Source organism: Mya arenaria, chromosome 14, assembly GCF_026914265.1.
Source record: "Mya arenaria isolate MELC-2E11 chromosome 14, ASM2691426v1".
NCBI classification, from domain to species: Eukaryota; Metazoa; Mollusca; class Bivalvia; order Myida; family Myidae; genus Mya; species Mya arenaria.
Window position 1 is genome coordinate 55667705 of NC_069135.1, and position 25570 is coordinate 55693274.

The 25570-nt window shown below is 36.3% G+C and overlaps 1 protein-coding gene across 2 annotated transcripts; it reads right to left on the minus strand.

Annotated features, from left to right (window-relative positions):
* Positions 1–1452: 1452 nt before the first annotated feature.
* On the minus strand, positions 1453–22348 carry LOC128216563 (uncharacterized). Of its 2 annotated transcripts, none has more exons than XM_052923158.1 (3): positions 22260–22348; positions 4939–5187; positions 1453–3819 (listed from the first exon to the last, which is right to left on the minus strand). In XM_052923158.1, the coding sequence occupies exons 1-3, from the start codon at positions 22310–22312 to the stop codon at positions 2154–2156; spliced, it is 1968 nt and encodes a 655-aa protein (XP_052779118.1). In that variant the 5' UTR covers positions 22313–22348; the 3' UTR covers positions 1453–2153. The 2 variants fall into 2 exon arrangements, with proteins under 2 accessions (XP_052779118.1, XP_052779117.1); XM_052923157.1 differs by lacking the exon at positions 22260–22348 and adding an exon at positions 15092–15955.
* Positions 22349–25570: the final 3222 nt, after the last annotated feature.

The following is a 25570-nucleotide window of genomic DNA, read 5'->3' on the forward strand; positions in this document are numbered from 1 at the left end:
TTTTTCATTAATCAAAATCCATTTTTAGTATGTATTTTGGCTTATTGAAATAAGCGACTTAAGCCAGTTAAGCTTAAGAAGTTTGGAGAAATCGGGGCATGGTTTCATTTCTCTGGTCTTGACCAGTTGTAATTTAGAAATTTGAAATTACATGTACCATATTTTAAAAAGCATTAACTTGTAAGAATGGTATATTTTAAAGGATTTGCAATTTGTTTTACATACATTTTTTAAAACGTTCATGTACATGCATAGAGAGTTCATATGCTTATCTGTGTTGGGATTTAGTTCATCAGAGTGTGTGTGGCTTATATCAGTTGAAAGGACCAGCCTTATTGCCAAAGCACCCCCCCCCCCCCAAAAAAAAAAATAATAATAAATAAATAAATAAATAAATAAAATATATAAAAATGAATAAAAATAAATAAATAATATAAGACCAAAAATGATAAGAACATGATCATTAATCACAAAAACCACCAAAACCCTCAAAAATTGATTTTAAGTATATACTAATATCACTTATCAAAGGTTGACATGTAAAGGCCATCGTACGGCTGAAACTTGGTAACAACTCGATAACCGTTCAATATACCCAACTGAAACTTGGTAACAACTCGATAACCGTTCAATATACCCAACCGAAACTTGGTAACAACTCGATAACCCTTCAATATACCCAACTGAAACTTGGTAACAACTCGATAACCCTTCAATATACCCAACTGAAACTTGGTAACAACTCGATAACCCTTCAATATACCCAACCGAAACTTGGTAACAACTCGATAACCGTTCAATATACCCAACCGAAACTTGGTAACAACTCGATAACCCTTCAATATGCCCAACCGAAACTTGGTTACAACTCGATAACCATTCAATATGCCCAACTGAAACTTGGTTACAACTCGATAACCATTCAATAATACCCAACTGAAACTTGGTTACAACTCGATAACCATTCAATAATACCCAACTGAAACTTGGTTACAACTCGATAACCATTCAATAATACCCTGGTTACAACTCTATAACCATTCAATATACCCAACTGAAACTTGGTAACAACTGGATAACCATTCAATAATACCCAACTGAAACTTGGTTGTAACTCGATAACCAGTCAATATACCCAACTGAAACTTGGTAACAACTTGATAACCGATCAATATACTCAAATGGAACTTGGTAACAACTCGATAACCGTTCTATATACGCAACTGAAACTTAGTAATGACTCGATAATCGCACAACATATTCAAATGAAACTTGGTAATCATGTTTCCTGAGACAATATTCACGTGTGCAGCAGGGTCCATAATTAAGGCTTAAATAATAGCCTCTGTTTGACTGAAAACAACAATAGTTGAACGTAAACGTTCACTTGGCGATGTTCTTTTTTCACATCATTAAAAAAATCATGAATAACAGCTTATGCTTGAACGCGCTCATTCTCTGCCGTCTCCGGTTTGTACGTTTTTTTGTGGACTTTTTTGTGAAAACCTTGTTTTCATCATTGTGCAATGTTAAGGAGACAGCTTTTGAAGAGGTGTCATACATGAATATGAAAATAAAACAATTTCCTCCAACATGTTAATGTAAAACGGACAATGGACTCAATTTCATTGATATACAGTACAGCTGCTTTAGCACGAATTAATCAGTTATATGCATTACACATGATAAGTCTATGGAATGAATGTAAAGACGATAGTGTTGCAAGTCAATGGTACATGTTGTTCAAAATCACTATGATCTTCACCTAAGGCCAATATTGCTAGATTTTCATCCATTTTTTATAATGTGGGCGGGGTTGACATTTTTTATTATTTTTCTTAGATGATTGTTTCACCGTTGAATATGTGTTCATTCTCTTTCTTATTGCAAAAGGGACCATATATATACATGTCTTTCTAGACGAACCACGTATACTATCGTAACAATTAGTCTCCTTTTTTACATGTGAATGTTCACACCGACCCGGACAGTACCGGACCGATAGGCAAATATAGGGCCCAGTTCAATACTTTTATTTAAGTCAATTGAATTTTAAGAGCGGTGGAAATATGGGGTCGGGCGGAAATTAAAATCTAGCAATTGATTAATTGTCACCTAAATAAAAGGAAAATATTTGCATAAACATTTGTATCTTAGATTGCATGCATAAGTATGGTCTTCTTCATCGTGACAGGCGTGTCGCCGTCCTCATGTGCGTTTTCAGCTTGCGAACTATCTTCTTGAGAACGCGGACTTTCATTTCTGACGTGTTCATTTTCGTTCTCAACGATTCTATCACCCAAAGAGTCTTCCGGTTCACCAAAGGTCGCTTCCATTTTCGGTGGGCAAGGGAAAACACCATCGTTCTCTTCTTCCGAATCTTCGACAAGGGAGTCATTAATGACGAATCGATCCGGATATTGTACTTTTTGGCTCACAAATCCGTACTGGTTCACTAATGTTTGAATCTTCCTCGGAGATATAACCGTTTCTCCATCTTCCTCTGAGATCTGATCTAAGAATTTCGTTGGATACACCACTTTCTCTGACGGACTGTTTTCTAGTTCTTGATTTTCGTCATAAGTGGAACTAGGGAATTGAAAAACAGGTTGTCTTTGATCACGGGCGCGTTCGTTTTCGATATCGTCGCCGCCACTTGCATCCGGGTCTTTAGGCTTGATATTTACATGCACGGATATGTTAAATGGTTCTGGATCTTGATCAACTGATACAGTTGCTGGGGAATAATTCCGTTCCTCGCGTCGCTTCGTTGATCTTTGAGATTTAGAATCGCCTGCTGGGTGTCCTGGGTGGATAAGTCTACTTTTCGCCGAGGGCCAAAGCTTGTTTCCGGTTAACGCGTGCTCGTCTGGCTGACTCGCATCCTCCGTTAACGTCCCAAGAGCGCTGTCGCCCTCTCTGGACCATAGTTGAAATCTATGTGTGTTGTCTTGCGTCAAAGTCTCGCCCATAGCCCATTCGTAGGTGACCCCATCAAATGGGGAGTGCCCACTGGGTTTAATTGTCCCCGGCACAAACCCAACAGGCACCTGTACTTCCTGCGCAATCTCTAAATGACGTGACGGTTTCGTTTTGAGGATTGAAGAATTGGCCTTGGTGCGAACAGTTCTACGCTCGCTGCCGGGCGAACTGGCAGGCGCACGCGATTGACCGCTTTCGACTGGGTGGTTGAAACGCTGTACCGACATGATGGCAAAAATGTCCCGAGTATCGGGAGGCTCGGAGTGGACAGATGACGGAATATGACCGATTGGCGGTAATTTTGAACGCTTAAAAAGTCGCTGGCCACTTAAAAAGTTAGAATGAACAAAATGAACATGCTGATTTGTATCAAACACTTTTTTATAGCGCCTTTCAAACTCAATGGTGTCATAAACCGCCCCAAAGCCTTTTGGGTGGAACGGTTTATTGTCTTCCCCAGCGGATTTAGGCTTTCGTTTTCCGAATCTGTATTTAAGATTGTTCGATTCGTTGTCGTTGCTTCCGTGAAACCCAGCATAGTGCACAAACTCCTGATTCAACGCAGCTCTTTCGGAAGTGGTGTCGGACGTGTACGTAGACTGCTTCCGGTGGGCGGTTGCGCCCGGATGTGATGCGACCTGTGACCGAGAGGCACCTGAAGGGTGGCTTCCTGGGACACCTGAGGACGGCGGACCCATATGCTCCGAATGCACCCATTGTTCGCCGCTGGGTTGCCAGATGTCGCCTCGATTACGGCGGCTCCGCACCGGTTTGGCCCGGAAGCCGTCCTTCTGTCTGGACGCGTTTTGTGCCGAATGCCCAGGCTCCACCATTTGTCTACGGAAAAATAACAGAACAATTATGCAACAATAAAAATGATATAACGGATAATTGTTTGTTTCTATGTAAGATCGCAATGTATTTTACGAGTGAGTCACAAAAGCTAAATTTCAGGAGTGAATAATTTACTTTTGGTTCTATCGAGGTGAACATGATGTATTGCGACCTTACACTGAAAAAAAAAGTTTGTATTTTTATTTTATGCCTGAAGGATATATAACTTAGTTCTGAAATTATTTGCTGTTTTTCAAACAAAAAATGGGCAAGTTGTATGCGGAGGTAATGTCAAATGGCGTTGTTGTAATGCGTGCGCTGACGATTGCACGTGAGAGCGGTCTAAAATTTAAAATATTAATACTGAAAACTATCATATTGATATTTTCACTTTAAAAATAAACACTTCCAGTACGTCTTCACTGATAAATTTCTTTAAACCGTCGGAAAGCATGTAATCAAGAATAATACATTGTTTTATTGTATATTTAAAAATTCAAAAAAGCTCTTTTTTCATTAATAGTAACCATGGTAACCATTTATAAATATTATTAAGTGCTTAAGATTACATGTTTTGCAAATTTAAATATTAAATTAAACCAAATTCTTTTTCCCTAATGGGTACAATGGGTACCATTTTTTATTGTAAAAATTCAAAAACAAATTGAAATTGGTTTTATTTTTTGTTTTAAATAAATGAAGAAACTGAATATACTTAAATTTTACAAAGTAATTTCGTCTTTAAATAAAAATCCATGATTCACATGTATGAACAAATTGCATCGTCTGGACAGGTTAAATGCTCTGAGCCTCATCACATGGGCGTGACCCTTAGCCGATTTTGCACAATCCCACCCTGCTCCGCAGCCCCACCATCCTATACGACAAACCGTACCACAAAGAGTACCGTGAATACAATCGAAACCTTTTGGCTCGATATCGCTTGGCTCGATTGTCTCATTGGCTCGAAATTGAAGGACAGATTAATTTTCACTCTTTGTAAGTATTTCCGCTTGGCTCGATATTTGCGAGGCTCGAAGTATTTTGGCCGGTCCCTGGGATATCGAGCTAATGGATTTCGACTGTATATTAAAGGCACATGGACACTGTTATAAGACTGACCTTATTACAATGGGTAGGTGATCGACGCACGCGGTCAGCACTTCCTGGTTCCGCTCCCGGTCCTTTTGCAACTTCTGAAGGTAGCGGCGACTCGCATTCCGGTTCATGAGGCCGACAAGCGGCTCCGTGTCCGCCGACAGCGCCACCTGGGCTGGCGGCGCGCGGAGGGACTGCACGTGCGGGATTGTCGGGTGGCCGACGATTTCCAGCCAGTCGGGGTCGGGGGCGGCGCGGGAGCTCCGGTCATGCCTGCAATTACATTAATAAATTGCATACTTGATATAAAAATAAATCGCTGTTCTACTTTCCTCTTGTTCACTATTTAGACCAGCTTTTGTCATGTAAAATGAACATGTAAAAGAACGTGTGAACGATGAAACAACGTTATTACAGCCAATTGGACTACGTAAATAGATTCTAATATAGCAGTCTAACATTGCGGTCAATTGGACTACGTAATATAGCAGTCAAACATTGCGGCCAATTGGACTACGTAAATAGATTCTAATATAGCAGTCAAACATTGCGGTCAATTGGACTACGTAAATATATTCTAATATAGCAGTCTAACATTGCGGCCAATTGGACTACGTAAATAGATTCTAATATAGCAGTCTAACATTGCGGTCAATTGGACTACGTAAATAGATTCTAATATAGCAGTCAAACATTGCGGTCAATTGGACTACGTAAATAGATTCTAATATAGCAGTCTAACATTGCGGTCAATTGGACTACGTAAATAGATTCTAATATAGCAGTCTAACATTGCGGTCAATTGGACTACGTAAATAGATTCTAATATAGCAGTCTAACATTGCGGTCAATTGGACTACGTAAATAGATTCTAATATAGCAGTCTAACATTGCGGTCAATTGGACTACGTAAATAGATTCTAATATAGCAGTCTAACATTGCGGCCAATTGGACTACGTAAATAGATTCTAATATAGCAGTCTAACATTGCGGCCAATTGGACTACGTAAATAGATTCTAATATAGCAGTCTAACATTGCGGCCAATTGGACTACGTAAATAGATTCTAATATAGCAGTCTAACATTGCGGTCAATTGGACTACGTAAATAGATTCTAATATAGCAGTCTAACATTGCGGTCAATTGGACTACGTAAATAGATTCTAATATAGCAGTCTAACATTGCGGTCAATTGGACTACGTAAATAGATTCTAATATAGCAGTCTAACATTGCGGCCAATTGGACTACGTAAATAGATTCTAATATAGCAGTCTAACATTGCGGCCAATTGGACTACGTAAATAGATTCTAATATAGCAGTCTAACATTGCGGTCAATTGGACTACGTAAATAGATTCTAATATAGCAGTCTAACATTGCGGTCAATTGGACTACGTAAATAGATTCTAATATAGCAGTCTAACATTGCGGCCAATTGGACTACGTAAATAGATTCTAATATAGCAGTCTAACATTGCGGCCAATTGGACTACGTAAATAGATTCTAATATAGCAGTCTAACATTGCGGCCAATTGGACTACGTAAATAGATTCTAATATAGCAGTCTAACATTGCGGCCAATTGGACTACGTAAATAGATTCTAATATAGCAGTCTAACATTGCGGCCAATTGGACTAGGTAAATAGATTCTAATATAGCAGTCTAACATTGCGGCCAATTGGACTACGTAAATAGATTCTAATATAGCAGTCTAACATTGCGGTCAATTGGACTACGTAAATAGATTCTAATATAGCAGTCTAACATTGCGGTCAATTGGACTACGTAAATAGATTCTAATATAGCAGTCTAACATTGCGGTCAATTGGACTACGTAAATAGATTCTAATATAGCAGTCTAACATTGCGGTCAATTGGACTACGTAAATAGATTCTAATATAGCAGTCTAACATTGCGGCCAATTGGACTACGTAAATAGATTCTAATATAGCAGTCTAACATTGCGGTCAATTGGACTACGTAAATAGATTCTAATATAGCAGTCTAACATTGCGGTCAATTGGACTACGTAAATAGATTCTAATATAGCAGTCTAACATTGCGGCCAATTGGACTACGTAAATAGATTCTAATATAGCAGTCTAACATTGCGGCCAATTGGACTACGTAAATAGATTCTAATATAGCAGTCTAACATTGCGGCCAATTGGACTACGTAAATAGATTCTAATATAGCAGTCTAACATTGCGGTCAATTGGACTACGTAAATAGATTCTAATATAGCAGTCTAACATTGCGGTCAATTGGACTACGTAAATAGATTCTAATATAGCAGTCTAACATTGCGGTCAATTGGACTACGTAAATAGATTCTAATATAGCAGTCTAACATTGCGGCCAATTGGACTACGTAAATAGATTCTAATATAGCAGTCTAACATTGCGGCCAATTGGACTACGTAAATAGATTCTAATATAGCAGTCTAACATTGCGGTCAATTGGACTACGTAAATAGATTCTAATATAGCAGTCTAACATTGCGGTCAATTGGACTACGTAAATAGATTCTAATATAGCAGTCTAACATTGCGGTCAATTGGACTACGTAAATAGATTCTAATATAGCAGTCTAACATTGCGGCCAATTGGACTACGTAAATAGATTCTAATATAGCAGTCTAACATTGCGGCCAATTGGACTACGTAAATAGATTCTAATATAGCAGTCTAACATTGCGGCCAATTGGACTACGTAAATAGATTCTAATATAGCAGTCTAACATTGCGGCCAATTGGACTAGGTAAATAGATTCTAATATAGCAGTCTAACATTGCGGCCAATTGGACTAGGTAAATAGATTCTAATATAGCAGTCTAACATTGCGGCCAATTGGACTACGTAAATAGATTCTAATATAGCAGTCTAACATTGCGGTCAATTGGACTACGTAAATAGATTCTAATATAGCAGTCTAACATTGCGGTCAATTGGACTACGTAAATAGATTCTAATATAGCAGTCTAACATTGCGGTCAATTGGACTACGTAAATAGATTCTAATATAGCAGTCTAACATTGCGGTCAATTGGACTACGTAAATAGATTCTAATATAGCAGTCTAACATTGCGGCCAATTGGACTACGTAAATAGATTCTAATATAGCAGTCTAACATTGCGGTCAATTGGACTACGTAAATAGATTCTAATATAGCAGTCTAACATTGCGGTCAATTGGACTACGTAAATAGATTCTAATATAGCAGTCTAACATTGCGGCCAATTGGACTACGTAAATAGATTCTAATATAGCAGTCTAACATTGCGGCCAATTGGACTACGTAAATAGATTCTAATATAGCAGTCTAACATTGCGGCCAATTGGACTACGTAAATAGATTCTAATATAGCAGTCTAACATTGCGGCCAATTGGACTACGTAAATAGATTCTAATATAGCAGTCTAACATTGCGGTCAATTGGACTACGTAAATAGATTCTAATATAGCAGTCTAACATTGCGGCCAATTGGACTACGTAAATAGATTCTAATATAGCAGTCTAACATTGCGGCCAATTGGACTACGTAAATAGATTCTAATATAGCAGTCTAACATTGCGGTCAATTGGACTACGTAAATAGATTCTAATATAGCAGTCTAACATTGCGGTCAATTGGACTACGTAAATAGATTCTAATATAGCAGTCTAACATTGCTGTCAATTGGACTACGTAAATAGATTCTAATATAGCAGTCTAACATTGCGGCCAATTGGACTACGTAAATAGATTCTAATATAGCAGTCTAACATTGCGGCCAATTGGACTACGTAAATAGATTCTAATATAGCAGTCTAACATTGCGGCCAATTGGACTACGTAAATAGATTCTAATATAGCAGTCTAACATTGCGGCCAATTGGACTACGTAAATAGATTCTAATATAGCAGTCTAACATTGCGGCCAATTGGACTAGGTAAATAGATTCTAATATAGCAGTCTAACATTGCGGCCAATTGGACTACGTAAATAGATTCTAATATAGCAGTCTAACATTGCGGTCAATTGGACTACGTAAATAGATTCTAATATAGCAGTCTAACATTGCGGTCAATTGGACTACGTAAATAGATTCTAATATAGCAGTCTAACATTGCGGTCAATTGGACTACGTAAATAGATTCTAATATAGCAGTCTAACATTGCGGTCAATTGGACTACGTAAATAGATTCTAATATAGCAGTCTAACATTGCGGCCAATTGGACTACGTAAATAGATTCTAATATAGCAGTCTAACATTGCGGTCAATTGGACTACGTAAATAGATTCTAATATAGCAGTCTAACATTGCGGTCAATTGGACTACGTAAATAGATTCTAATATAGCAGTCTAACATTGCGGCCAATTGGACTACGTAAATAGATTCTAATATAGCAGTCTAACATTGCGGCCAATTGGACTACGTAAATAGATTCTAATATAGCAGTCTAACATTGCGGCCAATTGGACTACGTAAATAGATTCTAATATAGCAGTCTAACATTGCGGTCAATTGGACTACGTAAATAGATTCTAATATAGCAGTCTAACATTGCGGTCAATTGGACTACGTAAATAGATTCTAATATAGCAGTCTAACATTGCGGTCAATTGGACTACGTAAATAGATTCTAATATAGCAGTCTAACATTGCGGCCAATTGGACTACGTAAATAGATTCTAATATAGCAGTCTAACATTGCGGCCAATTGGACTACGTAAATAGATTCTAATATAGCAGTCTAACATTGCGGTCAATTGGACTACGTAAATAGATTCTAATATAGCAGTCTAACATTGCGGTCAATTGGACTACGTAAATAGATTCTAATATAGCAGTCTAACATTGCGGTCAATTGGACTACGTAAATAGATTCTAATATAGCAGTCTAACATTGCGGCCAATTGGACTACGTAAATAGATTCTAATATAGCAGTCTAACATTGCGGCCAATTGGACTACGTAAATAGATTCTAATATAGCAGTCTAACATTGCGGCCAATTGGACTACGTAAATAGATTCTAATATAGCAGTCTAACATTGCGGCCAATTGGACTAGGTAAATAGATTCTAATATAGCAGTCTAACATTGCGGCCAATTGGACTAGGTAAATAGATTCTAATATAGCAGTCTAACATTGCGGCCAATTGGACTACGTAAATAGATTCTAATATAGCAGTCTAACATTGCGGTCAATTGGACTACGTAAATAGATTCTAATATAGCAGTCTAACATTGCGGTCAATTGGACTACGTAAATAGATTCTAATATAGCAGTCTAACATTGCGGTCAATTGGACTACGTAAATAGATTCTAATATAGCAGTCTAACATTGCGGTCAATTGGACTACGTAAATAGATTCTAATATAGCAGTCTAACATTGCGGCCAATTGGACTACGTAAATAGATTCTAATATAGCAGTCTAACATTGCGGTCAATTGGACTACGTAAATAGATTCTAATATAGCAGTCTAACATTGCGGTCAATTGGACTACGTAAATAGATTCTAATATAGCAGTCTAACATTGCGGCCAATTGGACTACGTAAATAGATTCTAATATAGCAGTCTAACATTGCGGCCAATTGGACTACGTAAATAGATTCTAATATAGCAGTCTAACATTGCGGCCAATTGGACTACGTAAATAGATTCTAATATAGCAGTCTAACATTGCGGCCAATTGGACTACGTAAATAGATTCTAATATAGCAGTCTAACATTGCGGTCAATTGGACTACGTAAATAGATTCTAATATAGCAGTCTAACATTGCGGCCAATTGGACTACGTAAATAGATTCTAATATAGCAGTCTAACATTGCGGCCAATTGGACTACGTAAATAGATTCTAATATAGCAGTCTAACATTGCGGTCAATTGGACTACGTAAATAGATTCTAATATAGCAGTCTAACATTGCGGTCAATTGGACTACGTAAATAGATTCTAATATAGCAGTCTAACATTGCGGTCAATTGGACTACGTAAATAGATTCTAATATAGCAGTCTAACATTGCGGTCAATTGGACTACGTAATATAGCAGTCAAACATGACGGTCAATTGGACTACGTAAATAGATTCTAATATAGCAGTCTAACATTGCGGTCAATTGGACTACGTAATATAGCAGTCAGACATGACGGTCAATGGGACCACGTGATATAGCAGTCAGACATGACGGTCAATGGGACCGCGTAATATAGCAGTCAAACATTACGGTCAATGGGACCACGTAATATAGCAGTCAAACATTACGGCCAATGGGACCGCATAATATAGCAGTCAAACATTACGGTCAATGGGACCACGTCATATAGCAGTCAAGCATGACGGTCAATGGGGCCACGTCATATAGCAGTCAAACATTACGGTCAATGGGACCGCGTAATATAGCAGTCAAACATTACGGTCAATGGGACTACATAAAGTCAAAAATTACGGTCAATGGGACCGCGTAAAGTCGAACATTACGGTCAATGGGACCACGTAAAGTCGAACATTACGGTCAATGGGACCGCGTAAAGCCAAACATTACGGTCAATGGGACCACGTAAAGTCGAACATTACGGTCAATGGGACCGCGTAAAGCCAAACATTACGGTAATGGGACCACGTAAAGTCAAACATGTTTAATATTTCAAACCCGGCCGGTGGGACAGCCTTAGTTAATACAACAAGGGTGAATGTTATACCTTAACTTATAACAGTTTTGTCCACGGCTTAGCATAGGGTTATATCGTATAAAATCCAAAGTTGAACGGGTACCTTAAATGTTAAAGATGCACTCTTACTCCCGATTAAGATTTACCACAATTAAAACAAGTGTTTAAATATACCAAAAACAATGTTTTTTATTAAGAATACCGAGTTTAGTTTGAAGAAAGGTGCAGAAAACAGGGCATATCTACGTTATGAGACAATAGTAGAGAGTAGTAAATCTTTTAGCAATCACCAATCATTAATATATTATTTTTTTTTTGCGTTTCCAACTATTAAATACACGGTTACAATCTTGTCATCAGTAATTATTATTCTCCATAAATGCATTATTTAGTAAGTAGTTAAAGGTTTATCACTCAAAATTTATGTTTGTTATACATGTGTATGTATTGATTTTGAATAAGAGTGTCACTTTAATTGAAATGCTAAAAGTATACTGTATGCATTTATTTATTTTAAAAGCCAATGATAAAAAGCGCATTCAACCTCACCTTTCCCTCGAAAGAAACAAACAATGAAATTAATGTTTGATAATGTTCGGACAGCGAAGAAAGTTACATTGAAAACAATAAAGTAACGAATCGTTTATAAGGTCAGATTTGACTAATCCATTCAATTGATAAACAACGCAGGAAAAAGATTGTGACCCGTTTAATATAGGCCCCACATTTAAGTCTATATGAATCCGTTATTTGTCGTATATTAATATTTGATATATTCATAACCTTAACAAAAGTGTCGAGTATCTACCATATATCAATTACAAAGAAATTAGTGTTATTTGCTTAATTGATTTCTTATGGATTCTCTCAAGCCATTTGATCGCGCTGGTGTTATATAAATCCAGGGAATTGGAATAAAGTCAGTGTTATCTTGGCATGACACAACTGTAATGAATTACGTTATTGATCTGAGTTTTCTGACTTTCATCTTTGCCACAGCAATAGGCTTTCAGAGAAACTGTCTTTGTATCATTTCATTATTGCAATACGAGTTCCGCTAAAAAATTAATTATACTCGAGCCTTACGTTTCCAAAAATAGAAAATCTTTTCACTGAGATGAGTGTACTTAAATCATTTTGAATAGTGCGCTTGTGGTCTTAAAGCTGCACTTTCACAGATTGAACGTTTTGACAACTTTTTTATTTGTTGTCTTGGAACAAACTAATTTTTTAGAAAATGCATGTAAACCAGTCATATAAGACTGCTGACAAAAAATAGGTCGCAGATTTTTATATTTAAGTTCAAAAATAAATAAATGTTTTATTCATTTTTCTTAAACCGTTAGTAAGCCATGAAACAGTAATTTTCGAACGGAAATATGCAAATCTGCGATCTGATCTTTTGACAGCAATCTTTCATCATTGGTTTGCAGATATTTACGCAAAAAATTGCTCTTTTCAAAACAAAAAATAAAAAAGTTGTAAAAATGGTATATCTGTGAGAGTGCAGCTTTAAAGGGACTCGCGCTCATTTTTGGGACAATTTTCTGAAAACACTTATATTATAATTATTTACTCTTTGATACCGAAATTGCCGAAATATACATTTAAATTATACAAAAAAGTGTAGTCTTAAAGGGACACGCACATGTTTTTGGAGAATTTTCTAAAACACTTATATTACATTTATTTTACTCTTTGATAAGGAAATTGCTGAAAGAAAAATAATTTAAGTATAAAAAAACCCTGGTTTTAGTGGGGGAGCGAACCTTTTCGTAGGTACAGTAAAGAAAACTGACAAAAACGCTCGCCTTCAATGACTCTTACATAAGCTGGGGGGTAATTTAGTATTTAAGCCTTAAAAAGGCAATCGTAAATAATGCTACTCAAAATCGTGGACTTCAACGACAATATCTGAGCATATATCAATGTTTGTTGAAGGGTTCCTGCCGTTAGTATATTAGTGTTAGCACTCGAAATACACGTAATTATCCATACTTGAAATCGTCATACAAGAAAAGTGCATTTTACAACAACATGAGCGAGCCCCTTAAAGCTACATAGTCTAGATGGATGCATAAAGAAATGATTTAATTTGTATTCATTATGATGTTAAGCTCATTTGACTGTAATGATACGCAAGGTTTTTTCGATTAACTTTCTAATATATGTTAGTACTATTGTTAAATAGTTTTGTTAAAGCGTTGTATCCCACTTTCTTATTAGCGATATATTTTTGCGCTTTTTTAACTGGGACATTTGTGGCCTCAGAGCTTTTAAGGACTTTCCTTTTTAAGGACCGAAAATGGATGTGTACACTTGCGCGTATGGGAATATGCATGGGTACGCCCCTGTACGGGAATATGCCTAGGTACGCCTCTGTACGGGAGAAAGCCTGTGTACGCACTTGTACGGAGATATGCTTAGGTACGCCCCTCTACGGGAATATGCCTAGATACGCCTATGTACGGGAGTTAGCATGTACGCACTTTTACGGAGAATATGCATACGTACGCTGCACTACGGGAACATACCTGGATACGCCTCTGTACGGGCATATGCTTATGTACGCCCCTCTACGGAAATATGCCTAGGTATGCTCCCCTTCGGGAATATGCCTGCGTACGCCTTTGTACGGGCGTGCGTCTAGGTACGCACTGGTACGGAAATATCCTTAGGTACGTCCCCCAACGGGAATATGCCTAGCTACGCTCCTCTATGGGAGTATGCCTAGGTACACCCCTGCACGGGAATATGCCTTGGAATGCCCCTCTACGGGTTTATGCCTTGGAACGCCCCTGAGAAAGGATATGAATGCTGGCATTGTATACGACGTCCATAAATTACAAATTAATGGTCTACACCTGAATTTAAAATTAATTTAAAACGTTTATTAGAGATGCACACCCGTCGATAATGATGTACCATATAATCGCAGGCATGCCCCAGCTTTAATAAATCCAAAGTCGCTCGTAAAAAACAGGTCCGAATAAATACTTTCCTATTAAATTATTAATCCATCGGGTTGCAGTCTGCACCTTAATTCTGCGACCTTAGAGCAAAACGTTGTTATGACCCAGGCTCAAAAAGTAGGCACGTAAATTATTTCCAAGACATTCGTTTATTAAATGTCATATTCAATGGTTGATGCTGATGCGGGTCATTCTGCAGTATGCAGGATCTAACTCCAACAAAGACTCCCAACCAACATTCAATGGTAATATGACCTTCCATTTGGGTTAACAGACGATTTCTTCGAGTTTGTATCGTATAAAATCAATACAGAGGTGCACCTCTATCTAATTTAGAAATGCACCTATATATATCGAGGTGTACATTCAAAAAAGTAGAGTGCACAAAAAATTCGATACTATATTTACTGTTTGTGTTTGGCGACCTTGACCTCAATAATACGACATATGTTAACAGGAACCGCCAACTCGATTTTTTCAAAAGGTGACGTCACCATCATCTCACCCAATCAACACTCACCGGTTAAGTATCTCCACCATCTCCGCCAGAAATCCATCAATGCTTGTTTCCCGGCTCGGATAACACATCCTGGAGCCGAGAATTCCGTATTAGTCGTAACGGCCGTCTAAAGTTACCCTTTATTACTATATTGCATTCGAGCGTTACTCTCTCACGTAACACGAGTTACTCGTGCTCAATCATGATCTGCGGACACTTGCTAGAACAATCGCCAATATTTGCTACAGCCATATTCGGTTATTCCTATATTGCTTGCTGTCGCGAGAAAAGTCATCTACATCGTCACAAATTACTCGTGCCAAATGCGCAATGCGCTCAAAGTCGGCACGTGGATGCTTTGAAGCAACAATCACCTACTGTTAGGACGCAGCTACACGCGTTGTTTTCGTGGCGTCGTATATTTCACGGACGTCACTCATAAATTCATTGAAAATTCCATCATTTTTAGACTGTTTTTCCCTTTCCAAGTTTCACCAATTCACCATGCGGTATCAATATTGAAGTTATTGAAGAAAGTCTCTGAGCCGTCCGTCATGAAAGTCCGAGGGTGTCATAGAAGCACAGATAATGGGTAATCCGCAGTCCTTTAATATTTGCCATGGCTTAATCCGCATAGACTTCCAAACCGCTCCCTCTATTTTCATCAAATTTGGTATGATCGTTTTTTATCCTCCATTAAAAATCGTTCAACTGCATTTACTTCATGTTTTTCAAATATAATTTTCTACAAAATAATTCCACTTTCCCACAGTTTCGTTTAAAGTATAATTGTTATCAAAGAATCTTATTGATATTGATGATGTGTTTATTTTTATTAGTGTATGCTAAAATGAAAAAAAGCTGTGCAAATTATCAGCTTCTCTTTTAAAAGTTCCGTTATCATACTAGGTATGAACATTTAAACCTAAACTCGAAATCGCATTAAACTCCATGTACAAGAAATACGATGGTATCATGTTATATATATGACAAAACATGAACACCTAATTTACAACTTCGCAGGTGTTTTGTTCTACTATTGTATTCAAATGCTGTTAATCAAACAATCACTACGGCGCATGATTTAACAGGGTTTAATCGGTTAATATTCACCGCGGCGTATTAAAGCTGCACTCTCACAGATTGAACGTTTTGACAACAACAACAAAAATTGTCTTGGAATGAGCCAATGTTCGCGAAAATCCATAGAAACCAGTTATATAAGACTGCTGTAAAAAGATTTTTATATTTAAGTTTAAAAAATGATGTTTTATGCATTTTTCTTAAACCGTTAGTGACGGTTTAAGCAATAAAACATTAATTTTCGAACGGAAATATGAAATTCTACGATCTGATTTTTGTCGTCAATCTTATATCATTGGTTTACAGACATTTACACAAAAATTTGCTTTTTCACAGACAAAAAATATATATATATAGTTGTTAAAATGGTCAATCTGTGAGAGTGCAGCTTTAAACCTGCATTGTCACAGATTGACCGTTTTGACTTTTTTATATTTTGTCTTGGAATCATTACCAATGAGCCAATTTTCTCGTGAATGTCAGGAAACTAGTGATTTAACATTGTTGTCAAAAAATCAGGACGCAATTTTTCATATTTACAGTCGAAAGTTGATGTTAAAGCTAAGCGTTACTAACTCTTTAAGAAAAATGAGGTTTTTTTTACATAAAACATCAATTTTTAAACGTGAATATTCGAAACTGTTATCTGATCTTTTGCCAGCGGTCTTATATCACTGTTTCTCAGACATGTACGCAAAATTGGCTTATTCTAAGACACACAAAAAGTTGTCAAAACGATCCATCTGTAAGAGTGCAGCTTTAAGAATGAAATAAGAATATTTTTTCAAAACCAGAGATATGTTTTTTCTTGGTTGCTCTTAAGAGCTGCCTACTTACAGCACTGATAACAGCCGTTTGTTAACTGTTACCAAAGTAGAAATATATATAAATGATTGTAATGAAGACAATTATAAACAGTGATTTGCACTATGCAAATGAAACTTTCAGTGTATCTCAAATAAACTATTCATTTATTTTTTTATACAAATATAAGAGTCCTATTTTCAAAAGGCTAATAAAATTGGATATTTATTTTAAATGAAGTTTCATTCGTCTCTTTTGAAACTTTTCTTTCATGTCTTAATTTCGATTTTAAGCTTAATGAAAAAATGATTAGTTTGATTTTCTTATAATCACTCAAATATTTACTTGTACTATTTACCAATAAAAGCCATTCGCTTTTTTTTCTCACAAGTTCTTGTATTCGTTTCATTTTGAATAACAAAGTAAATTCTATATAATATACTTTAATTAAGTTCATAGTTGCTTTAAGGTAATTCATCAATCATATAAATACAAAAAAATGCTATTTATCAAGATTCATTTTTAAAATAACAAAATGTTTAAGTTTGTATAAATAAAGTTTTCATCGAGGGATTTTCTTATCTAGACATTCTATTATTTACGAAATTAATTAATAAAATTGCTTTATAATCATAAAAAAAAATCAATTTATTTCGATCGAAACCCGTTGGCTCGATTTTGCAAAATACTGGTCAGCCAAAATACTTCGAGCCTCGCAAATATCGAACTAAGCGGGGTTACTTACAGAGAGTAAAATATATCGATCTTTTACATGAAGTTCAAACCAAGGAGGAAATCGAGCCAAGCGATATCGAGACAACGGGTTTCGACTGTACCTCCCTTTAATATATGATATTATAATTATAGCCCCATTATGGTGTTATTCAAAAATGCAATCCATGCAAAAATAACATTATGGTTAATCAATATAAATTAAACATAAAAATAATCTCGCAATAAGTTTTTATTACCTCCCTTAAATATAGCCTACCATAATTATAGCCTCATTTTGGTGTTATTCATAAATGCAATCCATGCAAATCTAATATAATGTTTAATCAATATAAATAAATCATAAAAATTACCTTGCAATTTGTTGTTTTTTTTTGTTTGTTATATTACCTCCATTCAAAAATGCAATCCATGCAAAAATAACATTATGTTTACTCAATATAAATTCAACATAAAAATAATATCGCAGTTATTTTTGTTTGTTTTATAAGCTCCCTTTAATATTGCGTATCAAAATAGTGGCGTCATTATGGTGTTATTCAAAAATGCGATTTATGCAAAAAACGTAATGGTTAATCGATAAGAATTCAAGATAGAAGTAATCTCGAATTTAATATCTAAAATACACATCCTTGCATCCAAATGATGGATGGCTTACCTTAATGCACTATCACATTTTTGCATCCAAATGATGGATGGCTTACCTTAATGCACTACCACATCTTTGCTTCCAAATGATGGATGGCTTACCTTAATGCACTATCACATCTTTGCATCCAAATGATAGATGACTTACCTGAAATGCACTAACACATCTTTGCATCCTAATGATGGATGGCTTACCTTAATGCACTAACACATCTTTGCATCGCAATGATGGATGGCTTACCTTAATGCACTATCACATCTTTGCATCCAAATGATGGATGGCTTACCTTAATGCACTATCACATCTTTGCATCCAAATGATGGATGGCTTACTTTAAATGCACTAACACATCTTTGCATCCAAATGATGGATGGCTTACCTTAATGCACTATCACAGTTTTGCATCCTAATGATGGATGACTTACCTTAATGTACTAACACATATTTGCATCCAAATGATGGATGGCTTACCTTAATGCACTATCACATCCTTGCATCCAAATGATGGATGGCTTACCTTAATGCACTATCACATCTTTGCATCCAAATGATGGATGACTTACCTGAAATGCACTAACACATCTTTGCATCGCAATGATGGATGGCTTACCTTAATGCACTAACACATCTTTGCATCCAAATGATGGATGGATTACCTTAATAAGTGATATAGAAATGGAACGGTTCATATAGGCAAGGTTTATAGACAGATTCGGTGCTCGAGTTTACATACAGCTGGCCAACAACCTTATTCAAAAAAATGCTAATACGATTAATCCGATCAAATTAATGAATGAGATACATCTATAAGTAACTTTATTAATTAAACCCAATGACCGGAAACTGTACTAGTTCTTTCATGTATAATATCCGATCATATCGATGTATCTTCGAAACCGTGGAATTCAAAGTCAAATATAAAAATCCATCGGTTCTGGTCACCACTTTTTAACCCTCCACGTTACAACCATTCTGGATTATGAACGTCCAGGGGTGTCATAGATTAGCAGATAGCCGATAATGGAAAATGTACTAGTTATTTCAGATGTCACCTTCGATCATCTCGAAGCATCTTCAAAAACGCAGAATTCAATGTCAAATATAAAAATCTATCACTTTTAATGGTGGCAATTTTTTCACTCTCCAAGTTTCGCCAATTCTGTGCGGTATAAATATTGAGTATAAATGTTGAACTTATTAAATATTATTGATGTTTCAGTACTTTCTAGCAGAATAAGGATTATGGAAGTCCAAGGGTGCCACAAATGAGAAGATACTGGGTCATGGACAATATATTATTTCTTTCAGATTGCATGTTCGATCATGTTGAAGCATTTTCGAAACCGTGGAATTCAACGTATAAAAATCCATCACATATGGTCACAAGTTTTCCCCCTCTACGTCATTCGGAACACCTCGGCCATTTTCCATCGAAAACAACCTCGGATGTATGTCGGTTAAATTGATATCCAGCGAAGTGTATAGTTGCTTAAACAATAGAGATTACCAAGAGTAAACTTATTAAGTTTAACTGCAATATTTAAATTAATACGCGATCTACTTGCCGTGTAATTAAATGTAAAGATTGCCGACGTTGTAAACCGTCCATATATATGTCTGAGGTTGTTCTGGATGGAAAATGACCGAGGAGTTCCAAATGCTAGTCACCATTTTTTATCCCACAAGTTTCAATTACTTCGGTGCGAGGTATTACAAAATTCTGTACTTCTCAGCAGAGTTATAATTATGAATGTCCAGTGGTGCCACATATGTGCAGATAGCGAATAATAGACTATGTACTAGTTCTGTCAAATTTCATGTTCGATATTTTTGAAGCATGTTCGAAACCGTGAATTTCAATGCCAAACACCAAGGTTATTTATTGTACAACAAAAGTCATAGATTCGAATATTGTAGCATTTGTGGTCACAATTTTATTCTATGTGGAATAGAGGTCATGTTTTGGGGGAAATGTAGTCAAATTCCAGGGCTATTGCTAAACAGTATTCATGTGTTGAAAGATGGCGGTGCTCATGGTAATGTCGTAACTGTTATTGACCAAAAGTCCAGCGTTTGGATTTGCAGGCACTTATTAATATTATTGTAAAACAAATGTTACATGTTTGGAAATGGTGAAAATCGTAGTCACAAACTAGTGTTATTGTCAAACAGAAGTCCACGGGGAAATTGTGAAATTCGTAGTCACAAACTAGTGCTATAGTAGAACAGAAGTCCACGGGAAAATTGTGAAATTCGGAGTCACAAACTAGTGCTATTGTAGAACTGAAGTCCACGGGGAAATTGTGAAATTCGTAGTCACAAACTAGTGCTATTGTAGAATAGAAGTCACACGTTGGGAAATTGTGAAATAGGTAGTCACAAACTAGTGGTATCGTAGAATAGAAGTCACACGTTGGGAAATTGTGAAATACGTAGTCACAAACTAGTGGTATCGTAGAATAGAAGTCACACGTTGGGAAATTGTGATATACGTAGTCACAAACTAGTGGTATCGTAAAATAGAAGTCACACGTTGGGAAATTGTGAAATACGTAGTCACAAACTAGTGGTATCGTAGAATAGAAGTCACACGTTGGGAATTTGTGAAATACGTAGTCAAAAACTAGTGGTATCGTAGAACAGAAGTCACACGTTGGGAAATTGTGAAATACGTAGTCAAAAACTAGTGGTATCGTAGAATAGAAGTCACACGTTTGGAAATTGTGAAATTCGTAGTCACAAACTAGCGGTATCGTAGAACAGAAGTCACACGTTGCGAAATTGTGAAATTCGTAGTCACAATCAAGTGTCATTGTAGAATTAAAGTCACACGTTGGAAAATGGTGATATTTGTAGTCACAAACTAGTGTTATTTAAGGAATGAATTGCGGGATTGATGTCATTATCGGAGTATGAACGCAAATGGGCTGGTCAAAGTGTGTGGAGTACGAAGGAATTTTATTTTACGGGACCTGCTGACACAATACAAATAATAACAAGATCAACAATTTGCATGTATATTGTTTTGCGACGAACTGCGATCCGAACATATCCGAAGAGGTTACGTTAATCGGATGATAACCGCAATTGCCGAAAGGCAGTTCATTTAAGGAATTGCAGTTGAGGTGTATATATTGTAAAATAAAAGTCACGCGTTGGGAATTGGTTAAATTCGTAGTCATGTACTAATGTTATTGTAGAACAGAAGTCACACGTGGAGGAAATTTGTGTTATTCGTAGTCACAAACCAACGATGGTGTAGAACAAAAGTCACTCGTTGTGAATTCAATGGTTTTTTTTCTATATTAGAATCGTATTATCTCGTATGTTATTTGATATAGATGTTTGGTAAACATTGTTGAAAAAAACAAACTTTTCATAGCAAGAGTAGTAGTAGTGTAGTTAGCTATGATTGTTGCGTGTTTTATGACATAAAAAGGGACCTAATGCACAAAATATGGTTAAAATATTAAAACTATCTTTTTATAACCTTTATAGTATCATTTACTTTTCATTTGTAAGTCTAATAGGACTATTAAGTGAGGAATAACTTGCCGTGATTTCTCGAAAGTTCTTAGGCTTAGGCTTAACACACTTAAGTAGCTTATTTAGGGTAGCATAACTTCGTCCGTTTACCTGATTTTGTTAAATAAAACTTCGTTTTCCGAGATTATCAGATAGATGACATTAATAAACATTTAACTTCCTAAATAGTAAATATTTTACCAATTATTGAACAACTAAAATAGTTAGGTTAACTTAATCATGTTATAACAGACATAAGTTGTTTCCGATAAATCGGCCACAGAAAATACGGTGGTCATTTTCAGAAGAATGTCAACGCAAGACTAGAAACATGTTTATGAGCACCTATGGGTATTTAATTACTAGAAATAACAAATTAAATTGTAATTTACTTACATATTACAGCAAATACATATAGCTCCCACAGAGCGTTTTAGTCGCTCCGACATATATCCGATTAGTTTGTATGGAATATGTAAAACTTGTTAAACAGCTACTAAATACAATTTCAGGAAAAAATCCCCACTGGCCTTTAAAATTAAGGTCATGGCGAGCCATTCAAGCACAAGAAATGTTAATATATTTCAAAAGACTTCTCACAATGAAACCGAAAAAAATCATTGGAAAAACGGTGAAAAACAATAGATACACAATCAGCCGTTGTATTGGCAGAACTTGATATGGTGTGTAATTCACAATCTAAATGAATCCATTAGTTTTTTAAATAGAATAATTTCAATACGTTATTTCCGTTCGGCTGGTCCGTTTCGAAACTTAAGAACGGCTATTTTTCTAAACGGTGTTTAGGTTACAAATAATAGGTCATCATCGCTTTCGTCGAATATATTCGGGCGGAGGTGACATACAAATACAAATATGATATATCAAACTTTTAAAGCTGCCCTCTCACAATTTTGACATCGCTTTCGTCGAATTTATTCGTAAAAAGTGCGGAGGTGACATACAAATATGCTATATCAAACTTTTAAAGCTGCCCTCTCACAATTTTGACATCGCTTTCGTCGAATATATTCGTAAAAAGAGCAGTAGTGACATACAAATATGCTATATCAAACATTCAAAGCTGCACTCTCACTGATTGACAGTTTTGACTTTTTTCTCTTTTTTTGGTTTCAAAATCAGCTGATTTTGGTATCAATGTCTTCAATTCAGTCATATAAGATAACTCTCAATTGAACAGATCTCAATCGAAAAGCTCATTTTTCGTAAAGCGTTAGTAACGCTTTCAGCCATAAAACATCATTTTTGGAACGTAAATATGAAAAACTGCGACCTGATCTTTTGACGGCAGTCTTATATCACTCGTTTCAAGACATTGATGCTAAAACCGGCTCATCCCAAGACAAAAATAAAGAAGTTGTCAAAACGGCTAATCTGTGAGAATGCAACTTTAAGGCGGTTCTAAATTTCCATATTTCTACTCAACCATATGTGTAAATAAATCGTACACTGCTTGTAGCGCGGTGTTTGCATATCAATTATAATAAATGATGTTGATTTTATTATTATACCTACGCTGTAAGAAATTTATCATCCAAAAAGCTTATCGGCAGCTTCCTGTCAAGTTGATTATCGGTTTCCACCAATACAGGGGCGGCTCTGGAATTTGGTGTGAGAGGGGGCGTAAATAAGGGGTGTAACCTTTTGACTTGCGCCCCTCCCTCAGGACCTAAATCTATTTGGTTTTAATTGTTGGCCAGGGTATTTGGGGGTAATACCACCTAACCCCTGAATTTTTAATAACTTTTAGTCCAAAATTATGCTTTTTGGCCGTATTTTATTACTTATTTATCTCCTATATTGAAATAAAACGTAAACTTTGACGAATTTAGTGGGGACGGAGTGCCCCGCCCCCCGCCAGAATCCGATAGTACAATATACACAATGCTTATGTCAGTTATTTTGAAGATTTCTATAAACGTTTTTACATACATCAACGATTAGTGTATGTGTGTGTGAAGGCGGAGGGGGAGGGGTGAGGGTGCGTCAAGTTTACGATGCCACTGGGAAATCCATCCACTGTCGTCAGGCCCAGTGCGAGTATTTAACTTGTTATGTTTTGGGCCATATTTCAAATACAGGGTGTAACCCTGGTTACTCTGATTCGTTAACGTGCAGCAGTGAAAGCACTATAAAGCGCGACCCCCGTTTATCGACCCTCTCTTAGGCATTCGGAACTCCTTTGCCATATTCAATCGAAAACAACCTCTGATGTATATGGACAATATTCGATGGAAAATGGCCGAGGAGTTTCGAATGTTCCGAAGGACAGATGTTTTTGTTAGTGCTGATGCGGGGTACCTCTGGATTGACAGTAAGTTCTTTTACCACTTGGCCGCTTAACAGATGTACGATCGGCGGCATTTAATGCTGGTTTTATACGAGATCGAATAACGATGTAGCTAATCGGATTGAAGGATATAAACCAGACACGTCGCAATGCGACGAAATCAGGTTGAAAATGATTGACAGAAGAATTTCAGCCTTCATTGTGAGATTCAGTTTCAACTGTGGTTTTTCTTCTTCAATTATTCAGTTTCAGCTGTTTTCCTATTTTTAGTTCCAATAACCTTGACGTTAACTCCATGGAGCCCAAACGAAATCCCATGATAGGCCTCCATAAATTCTTCCAAAATACTAAGTTTCGTTACAGTGACCTTGACCCCAAACGCAATCCCATGAAAGGTCTCCAGAACTCGAACTAAATACCAAGTTTAATCAAGATATGTCAATCGCGACTAAAGTTATTCAGTTCCAGCTGTTTTTTTATTTTTAGTTTTATAGACCTTGATCCCAAATGCTATCCCATGATATATCTATAAACTCTTTCTAAATACCATGTTAAGTCAATATATGACAACCTTAACTATTGTTATTCAGTTTCAACAGTTATTCTATGTTTAATAATAGTTACCCTGACTTTGACCCCAAACGCAATCCCAAGAAAGATTTCCATATAGTCTTCCTAAATACCAAGTTCAGTCAAGATAAGTAAACACTATTATTCAGTTTCAACTTTTTTTTATTGTAGTAACAGTGACCTTGACCCAAATGCAATCCCATGAATGGCCTCCATTTTCTCTTCCAAAATACAAAGTTTTGTCAAGATAAGATGCATGAGTTTTTGTTCTGTGTTGGTTTGAAAACATTTGAGCATATTTTAAAGGGACTAGACACCAGATGCAAGAATACTATTGCAAGAAAAAAAGAAAATTGTAAAAAAAAAACTTTAATAAAATTGATATCATTGTGTACAACGCATTGAATCTTACTTACTGGTGTATCAAATCTCTTGTGTATCTTTCGCAGTTTTTGCGTATTTTTTTTTATATTTACTGGGTTTGTCTACCATGTACATCCCAGTTATTTTAGAAAAGTGTCAGTATATGTATCTGTACTAATCACATGACTATCATATGCTAAATACACACACTTTAAACTGGGAAACCATTATGCACTATTTTTAAACAGGTTAACTCAGATGAGACAGCGACAAACTATTCTTTTAATAATGTAAAATGATGTATTATCGGCCTCATACTAGTTTAAATCGATAATTCTAGGCTTGTTTTGATGGAAATAATGTATTTGTCAATGTTAGGACTATCTGGTGTCTAATCCCTTTAAGTCTTAGATGAAATTTAATATAACCTATCGCAGTGGCACGAAAGCAACGAAACAACAAA

Excerpts from the sequence above, each read along its gene's own strand:
- LOC128216563 (XM_052923157.1), bottom strand. The coding sequence starts at position 15,159 with ATGTGTTATCCGAGCCGGGAAACAAGCATTGATGGATTTCTGGCGGAG. Across the intron at positions 5,188-15,091 it reads ATGGTGGAGATACTTAACCG|GCATGACCGGAGCTCCCGCG; the intron begins GTGAGTGTTGAT and ends ATGTAATTGCAG. Across the intron at positions 3,820-4,938 it reads CACCTACCCATTGTAATAAG|ACAAATGGTGGAGCCTGGGC; the intron begins GTCAGTCTTATA and ends ATTTTTCCGTAG.